This window comes from Vicugna pacos, chromosome 9, assembly GCF_048564905.1.
Source record: "Vicugna pacos chromosome 9, VicPac4, whole genome shotgun sequence".
Taxonomy (NCBI): Eukaryota; Metazoa; Chordata; class Mammalia; order Artiodactyla; family Camelidae; genus Vicugna; species Vicugna pacos.
In genome coordinates, this window is record NC_132995.1 from 53,984,644 (window position 1) to 53,993,389 (window position 8,746).

An 8,746-nucleotide genomic window follows, 5' to 3' on the forward strand; every position below is an offset into this window, starting at 1 on the left:
CTCAAGGAAGGAGGTCAGTCAGATGATTGTGTGCTCATGAGGCAGTGGGGAAGGAAGGTCTCTGTGATGTTCTCACTCTCCCCACTGTGGCTCCCCTGGGTGCAACGGCATACACGTGCTAGTGGAGACCCAGTGACCGGGGTAACTTGTAGAGTCAGGAGCAAAGCAAAGATCCTGACCCAGTGGGGCCTGTGCTTGGCACGGCTCAGCCTGATACACACTAAGGTGCATCTACAAGGCCTGGATGTGGAGGTCTCCTCTCAGCCTACATAAAGGTGGTGCCACTCAGAAAGTGGAGGCTACCTGAGTGACCAGGTGAAGCTTTCTTCTCTTCATAGTGTGTATACTCGCTGGCTATGTCCATGTCAGAGCAAGCTTCCAGCTCATCAGACAGGAAGGAGGAGCTGCTGGGAGAGCGGTGGGAGTCAGACAAGGCGCGGCTGCTGGAGGGCGTTAGGGACCGGGCATCTAGCTTGGCCTGCAGGACTTCAATCACTTTCTCCTTCTCCTGTAGCTCCCTGCTGAGCCTAGTGAGGTGAAGGAGGACAACAGGTGAAACCAAAGTCACTGGACCAGCTAGTCCTGAATAGGGCACTTGGGAAAAGCCACCTAAGTCAAGAGACCATTCCTGCAGAGTAAATGAAATAACCCATCTCTGACAGGGAGCGGAGAGTGCACCGGCCACACGATACACTGAGGACTAGCGGAGCTCAGCCAGCCCTCTAAGGCACTGCTCCTGAAAGTGTGGGCCCCAGTACAGCTGGTGTCTGAGAATTGTTGGTTCCCAGTCCCCAACAAGGTAAGTACAGAAATGGAAGGTAAGCACTGAGAAGTACATAGCAGTGTGGCATTCCCACAATATCCAAGAACACGATACGTAGAATCATCTGGTTGATTGAGGTACAGACCATGTGTGTGTCTGTGATGGATCAGAAATGAAAACAAAAATAAAACACTCTGTCCTTTACTGCAGATATTTTGAGAAGCACTAGGTGGTCTAAAGCACGCTCATGACAGAGGGGCTTGAACTAGTGACCACAAAGGATTATAAGCCCGTATTTTATTGCACGTTATAAGATGATATGCAGTGACTCACTGAAAACTGGCTGCTAAGGCATGGTAGCCTCCTGGGATCTGCAACGTGTAGGCCTTTTTCACTAGGAACTGTAATATGATTATTTTTTTTTCCCAAGGAAATTGGGAGGCCATTAACTAGCTGCCAACTCAAGTGGAGGTAAGTCAACTTGGCAAAAAGAGCACCCTCGGTCCTTGAACACACAGGGAGGAAACAGAGGAGATCCTTGGGGGTGTCAAGGACCCTTGAAAGCTGGTTTGTTTACTAGACTGACCCTAGGTTACTGAGCCTGGAGAATAAATATACACACAGAAATCAACAGAATTGTATCAAAAGAGAGTAAAGAATTAGGCTAAAAGACAACAGTAAGGTGTTCCACGAATAAATGAATTCATTACAATCAGTATTCGTTTTTGCCCCCTGATTTGTGAAGTTGCATTCACCCTTCCCCCTTGGACCTTGTTCCTGAGTCCTTTACCAGATCCTATTTGAATTACCTCAGGGCCAGTGGCTCAAGTGCAGCTTGCTCTTTCTCACATTTATGATCCTCTGCAAAACAAATTGAGAAAGAAACAGTAAGAAATTAAACAGGTGTCCCTTCACACATTGTAAGTGTAGGAGCCTGTTTGGGTGTAGAATAGTGACTGCTCTTTGTGGGTCCAGGATATGTAGGAGAATTACTCTGGGAGACCTCAGATTGCATCTCTAGAGACATACAAACTCTCCTGAGCTCACCAGGCAGACCCTCCCTGACCTGGCGATCACCATCACGACTTCCTCTGCCCTAAATCAATGCAAAAGAATAGTTTAAAAGGTACTTGGCCAGCTTCCCTCCGGAACATCCCAGGGTCCAAGCCTGCCACAGACTGCCTCCCAGATGTATGGCTCTGTGTCCCATCGTGGCTTTCAGGTAGAACCCACTCTTACTCTGAAGAGATGACAAACAGCCCTGTCCCACCTCTGCACCTGCCACCAGGACGTGGGATGGTTGGTCCCCAAGACTGATCCTGCTCTGTTCCCTCAGGTGCTCTCAGGAAATTCTAAGTAAAAGACTTCAATAACTACCAATATTCCTAGCCCTCGTGCTATGGCATTCAGTGCCCAAACCACGTTCAAAAGGGCTTGGTGATTTATCCATATTTCAATTATATTCACGTATGATTCCACGCAATAAATGGAGAAACAGAGATGCCAAAAGGGTAAGTCATTTGCCCAAAGCAACTTAATGGCGGCATCCAAGCTAGAGCTTGGGTCTTGCAATTCTCAGTTCACAGCTCTTTGTACTATAATGATGTCCTCCAACCTCTTCTCCCTTTCACCCCATTAGCACTGGATGAACAAGGCCTCCTTCCCTAAAGGGTCACATCCATAAATGATGACGATTTTAGAGTTGTAATCATGGCCTCCAACCTCAGGGCTTCCCACTGGCCAGTCCTGATCCTGTCCTGGTCCCCAGGAAATGAAGTGGAAGCAGGACCTGGGGTAAAAGGCTGTGGTGGAGGTGTGGCCCGGGTCTGGCAGTGATGAGAGTGTCCCTAAGCCCTGTGGCCAACTTACTGGTGCTGAGTTTGCTGGTGAGCCTCTCTGTCAGCTGGCTTCCCTGGGCCAGTTGCTCCCGGAAGCTCTGCCCCAGGTAGTAGTCAATGTCATTGCTCCTTAGGAGGTCCTCAAAAGATTTTACTGTATCTTTCGAATGCTGGGTGAGAAGATAACAGATACCTCTCCCTTCTCGGATTTTCTGGCGTAGGTAGGATAGTTCTCGGGCCTGATCCTGAATCAAGGAATCATATTTCCTAATGCGGGAAAGAGGAAGAAAGGAAAAGCGTAACAATTAAATGATGGGCTTCTGTAGAGATTTCTGTGAGAACATCTCTATGAGTTCCTCAGGTTAAGCTACTTCTGGCACATAAACTGAAGGAGATATTTAAGAGTAAATTCTTTTCTGACAAACTGCTGCATCAAACACCTTGTTATGTCACTGTCCTTCCACTGTCTTCTGTATGTTAGTTAAGTGTCCAAAAATGAAAAGTACGTTCTGTGAGGGTAAATACAGTATCATATTTTACCCCCCTTATAGCACCAATAGAGTGTAGACTCACAGTTGATACTCAATAAATGTTAAATATACTCACTGAGTAGAGACTCAATCAATACTAAAAATCCGAATAGGTCCGTTCATGTCTTCTGTTTCAAAGACCATCTATATTATGGCAGGCTGTATTTTGCAAAGAGGGCCATTGCTCAAGCTCCCTCCCACATGCTCGTCTGCAGTGTGGCTTTGCCCTCTTTCATCATCAGGGAGAAGTTACTCTCTACCTCCTTAAACCTGGGTGGGCCCTGTGGCCACTTGGACCAAGGTAATACAGCGGAAGTGACACTGTGCCACGTCTAGGATTCGCTCTTAATTAGCCTGGCAACTTCCACTTCCTGACCCTGGAAAGCCAGTTGTCGTGTTGAAGTGAAATTACCCTGAGCCCACCATACTGTGAGAGGCCCTGGAAGACAAGAAGCCACACTGAGAAAGAGAGAAGCCAAGGAGCACCCTGTCACCTGCACATGAATGAAGAAGTAGTGTCCAGCCAGACATTTCAGATGACTGCAGCCCCACCGCCCTCTGATGGCAGCTATTTGAGATCCCCCTAAGTGAGTGCTACCCCACTAAGCCCCGTGAATCCACATAAATTATTGTGTGAAACCACTAAGCTTTGGGGTAGTTTATTTCTCAGCATAGATAACCCGGACAGATACTGAGATGAATGTCTACCCAGTGTTTTTCAACACAAAGTATCAATAACAATAATAGTTGTGGGAAATAGTGCTGAGAGCTTTAAAATATGCTAGGCATTATTACAAGCACTTGTATTAATTCATGTAAACCTAGTAACTACCCTTTGAGATAGGTTCTCTTATGATCCTCATTTAGTAGGTAAAGAAACAGGCTCAGAAAGACTAAAGTAGTTTGCACAGCCAGTAAGTACCAGAGCTAGGACTCAAACCCAGGGAGTCCGACTCCAGCCTTCCTACTGATATATGCCATCACTTTACTAATGCAGTCCTAGGAGGAAATCCCAGGGACCTGCTGTCTCCCAGCAGGGGCCACGTGTCCCTTCTTCAGACCTCGGGCTACCATTTAAATAAGCGCTCTTCTGATTGTCCCAGTGGGTCTACCTGCCTGGGCTACTCTCTTTCAGACAAAAACTTGGACAGCTTCAGTCGAGTAAAGTTCCAAAGAGTGCCCTCCTTACCCAGGCCACGAGGCTGATCTCAGCTCCTCGGCCAGCTTCCCTTCCGTTCCAGTTTTCGGGAGCTGGGCTTCCAGCTGGGACACCCGCTGGATCAGACTCTCCAGATCTTTTTTAGCCTGAAGCCCTGGGGGATAGAAAGCCCCAGTGCCATCAGACAGCCACCCCTCATCTTCATCAGTGACACTGTGAGGCGAAGATCCCTGGAGGGTGCCAAGCGCCTTCAGCTTTCGGGGTCTCTCCAGACTAGATGAATAATCGCTTGTGACTGACAGGGACCGGACCCGGCTCTTGAGGTTCTGAATGACCTTATTGGCGTTCTGCAGCTGGGCTTTCAGATCTTTGATGTCCTTACGTAGGACAGAGATGTCTTCTGATTTCCCGTATGCCTGGAGCTCCTCCTGCTTCCCTAGCTGGCTCTCCAGAGGCTTCCTCCTGGGGGGGCTGGCCAGCGTCGAGCCCAAGGGTCCCTGCTCAGAGCACAGCCCCTCCATTAGGACTGTCTCCCCGAGGCTGTCGTGCTCCTCACATTCTGAGAAAAGACAAAGACATCCTCCTGGATAAAGCCGGGAAGGCTGCTGTAGCCACTCCCTTGAAGGGGAGGCAGGTTTGATCACGAGGACAATAATGACTAGAGCAGAAGTTGAAGCAGCACTTTATTCAGCCCTGGCACTGTGCTAGTATTCAGACACCCAGTTATTCCCTGTCCTCCCATGCGCCCTGCAGGTCAGGCGTGGTCCCCTTCTATTGTACTCAGTGTTTTTCCCCTTGATTTCAATTTGGTGGGTGTCCCTACAGTCATAGGGCTTTTATAATAGAAAAACAAATTTTTTAAACTCAACGGTTTACATATTCCTCAGAGCTCATCTGGTCTTTTCATTAATAAATAGGCCTTAGCATTTTTCTACAATAATCAGTTGGATAGAAATTATTATTATTATTATTATTATTATTATTATTATGAAGAGAAGTATGGTGAAAAATAATTGTAGCCATTCAGACTCATATTCAGCCTTAGTTTGGGCAAGAGGGTTCCTCCAAACTTCCTGTCCCTCTCTGGTCCTGGGTCCTCTTCAGTTTGCAACACCCCCTCGCCCCTACTCCTTGTCAGATGCAGGACTGGCCAACAGCACTCAGACCTGAAGGCTGACTCCAGGGAGGGAAGGTGAACCCCACTAGCGTGCTCGTACCAGGACTGGTGCTTTCCTCCCGCTCAGCCTCATTCTCGCTTCGGCCACAAGTCTCGTAGCCGAGATCCTGGAGGTCCACCTGCACCTGCTTGCTGTCCTGCTTCACCAAGGTTTCACCTGCTTGGGAAGAGACAGAGGATGTTACAGAGTGTCTGAATCCCTCACACACTCCCTCATCCTCAGTGGCACAAACTCTGGCCCTGAGGGGGCAGGAGGTCACATCCAGCACGGGACAGATGCTGCTTTATTTATGTGGGAGAAGAGACCACCTGCTCCAGGCAGCAGGACTTTCCTCTGCCCAGTTGAGCCTGTTTGCCATGGATCCCACCTGCAGGTAACCTGGGCTTCCCTGGGACCAGACATCTTTAAGTCAAGCGTTGCATATTTTCATCTCCAGAAGTCCCAGGGAAGCCAGCAACTGCTTTGTTCACAGGGGCTCAGTAAATGTCTGGATGGAGCTGAGCGAATTCAGAGTTCCAGGACATGCAGATCTGTACTGTCCGGTAAGGTAATTGCTAGCCACATGTGACCACTTTATATTAGCTTGATTGAAATTAAATAGAACTTAAAATTCCCCAGTTGAAGTAGCTACATTTCACGTGCTCTGTAACCACATGAGACTCAGATATAGAACATCTCTGTCACTGCAGAAGTTGTATTAGAAAGTGCTGATTCTAGACCAACAGTGATGCTATATTTTTGAAGAATCTGATGTGGCGCAAAGAGGAGCAGAAGAGAAACAATAAGCGTATGTTGGGAGAGTTAAGGCAGTTTGTCGACCGTCTCAGAAGTCAGCAAACCTAGATGTTAGCCTATTCCTCCCTACACTGTCCCTGCAAACTTGCTTCATTCCTTTATTCTTCTCTGCCATCTGCAAACTGAAGTTATGTATCCACTTCCACAATCCTAGGGTCATGGTCAGGATTAAATTTGTTTTAAGGTTGGGGAAGAAAAGTGAAGTCGGCAAGGCATGCAGCTTCTCAGGGAGGAGATGGACACTTTGGTAATGGTGAACTTAAGACTTACTAAACATGACTCTGTATTTCTCCAGCTGGTTGCCCTGAGCAAAGACAGTGGCTTCTGATATCAGTAGCTTCTCCTGGAGATCTTGAAAGCGTTGTCTGCATTGTGCCAGCTGGGAGCGCAGGTGCTTGGTGTATCCCGGGAGGCTAATTTCGGATTGAGGCCCAGGGTCACGGGCCTGGGGCTGGTTACCCAGCTGTGAAAAGAGCCAGCAAAAGGGACAGGGCAGTCTGAGCTCATCCCCCATGCAGTGATGGTCACTTCCCCTTGCGAACCCTGTGGACTTTATTCACGTGTCTGTCACAGCGCTCCTCATGACCCTGGGCAGTTACTTGCTTTCCAGGCTGAGCTCCTGGAGAGCTGGGGTAACGTTTTTTTCATCTCCGTATCTACAGCATGATGCCAACTGAGTCTCTGAGCAGCTCTCAGTAATGTTTATTCAAAGGTTGAAAAGAGAAGGGGTGGAAACCTCCACTCGTCTCTCCCTGCATCCCTGCCCAGTGGTCCTCTCAGAATCCTCTGTGTTCTCCATTTTATTTACCCCTCAGCAAATCCTCTTTCCCCAAGAGGATCCTGATGACCCCTCGTGAGGCTCAGGAATCCAAACCTGTAATGAGCTGTGATGAAAATGGCAGTGATAAGAAAGAAATGTCATTACACACCACTTGTCTGGCTGCCTTAAAACGCTACGCACCCCTGTATTGCTTCCTGTTGAAATGATCTGCTTTTGTGCCATCTTTGCCCACCATATTGAGCACATGAAGGGCAGAGACCAGGCCTGCTGCTAATGCCTAGTGTGTCATCTGGAAACCTAAGCATTCAAGAAATACGTATGGAAAATGAATTACTCAAGCAATATTTATGGATAATATTATTTAAAAAGAAACCTCTCTAAAGCTGACAGTGTGAGGACTATTATTACCACCGCTTGCAGTACAAAAGTGCCTCTCCCTTGCTACCTCCTACCCACAGGGCAGAACTGTTACAGTAAAAACCGACACCTACAGCTCCTTCTGCAAGAGTCTTTCATTCCACCTTACCCCACACTTACTTGGAGGGCATCCACTGTGAGGGCAGCCCCAAGGTCAAGGCTCCGGGGCCTGGGGCAGGGCCTCGCGGTCACACTCTCCGCTTCCTGGCATTGGTGCTTTCCAGGAGAACAAACCAGCTCTGCGTTCATTCTGGCGATCTCCGTGGCCAGGTGCACGAGGAGCTCGGGACTACTTGCACTATTCCCTTCCTTGCTGCTCAGCACCAGCTGTTCTTTGAGGAGGCTGATGATACTGTGAGCATTCTTCAGTTTTCCCTGGAGCTTTCTGAACTCAGCCTGAAGGCTGTTCTCATTCAGACCCCCTTTGGCAAGTACGGTCTCCACCATCACCTCGCCCTTCTTGTCTTCCTTGACCTCCCATCCATCGGACATTGCTTCTCCCATCTGCTCTTTCAGCTCTGCATTCTCAAGGCAAAGGCTCAGCATGGTGTTCCTGCAGGAAACATACACAGTCAGGGCCAGGGCTGGTCCTGGCCCCAGTTCCGAAGAGGCCCCTTTTACCCACAACGCAGTCCATCAGACTCAGAGACACCCCAGAGCCTGAAGTGAACTCGGACGAGTCTCTAATTTTATTCAAGAGGAAACCAAGGCTCAGGAAGAGTAAGACACTGCCCACACTCCCACAGCGACTCGATGGCAGCATGATCACCAAAAATCTCAGGCTCAAGACACCTACTCTAGTTGTCTTCACCTGTGCTTGCAGATTCATGTTCTAATTTTCAGTGGCGTCTGGAACAAACAAGGGTACTTACACTGTTAAGAAAAGAATAAAACAGCATTTGCCTGGGGAAAATGTATTATGATGGAGTCTACAGTTCTACTAATTAACAACAGTCACTTTTTAACCACTAGATGAGAAATTGGGACCTAGGAACGCAGAAGAAACAATACTAATGTGAGCTGTAGTCATATGTACTTATGTGATTATTTGCTTTATGTCTGGCTCCTGTGATAGGAGATCACCTCCATGAGAGCAAGGTTTCTGCCTGTCCTGTTCACCCTGTATCCCCAGAGCCTCCACAGTGCCTGCTACATAAAACATTCGTATCTGCTGAGGAAATAAAATGGACGAAAACACTGATTTTCATCAAGACATTCTAGACCCAGCCTTTCCTCTCACCACGTCCTTCACTAGGGTTAGAAGGAAGCAATAAAAAAAACATGG

The 8,746-nt window shown here is 48.1% G+C and overlaps 1 protein-coding gene and 1 long non-coding RNA gene across 5 annotated transcripts in view; one reads left to right on the plus strand and one right to left on the minus strand.

Moving 5' to 3' along the window:
- Positions 1 to 5,524, plus strand: part of LOC140698211 (uncharacterized) — a 44,641-nt gene extending 39,117 nt beyond the window's left edge. For 2 of the 4 annotated variants that reach the window (XR_012075846.1, XR_012075844.1), the window contains one exon: positions 515 to 3,203. This is a non-coding gene — a long non-coding RNA (uncharacterized lncRNA). Of the gene's footprint in view, positions 1 to 514; positions 3,204 to 5,428 lie in introns of those variants that run through there. The other 2 variants (XR_012075847.1, XR_012075845.1) reach the window with 2 other exon arrangements.
- The window catches only part of LOC140698209 (myomegalin-like), a 28,982-nt gene extending 21,549 nt beyond the window's left edge, over positions 1 to 7,433 (minus strand). The window contains exons 1-6 of the mRNA XM_072967857.1: positions 6,534 to 7,433; positions 5,508 to 5,627; positions 4,321 to 4,849; positions 2,633 to 2,868; positions 1,573 to 1,624; positions 304 to 527 (exon numbers count right to left, since the gene is read on the minus strand). Of these exons, the coding sequence (XP_072823958.1) occupies positions 304 to 527; positions 1,573 to 1,624; positions 2,633 to 2,868; positions 4,321 to 4,849; positions 5,508 to 5,627; positions 6,534 to 6,777 (1,405 nt within the window). The 5' untranslated portion in view covers positions 6,778 to 7,433. The remainder of the gene's footprint in view (positions 1 to 303; positions 528 to 1,572; positions 1,625 to 2,632; positions 2,869 to 4,320; positions 4,850 to 5,507; positions 5,628 to 6,533) is intronic.
- Between the last annotated feature and the right edge of the window lie 1,313 nt (positions 7,434 to 8,746).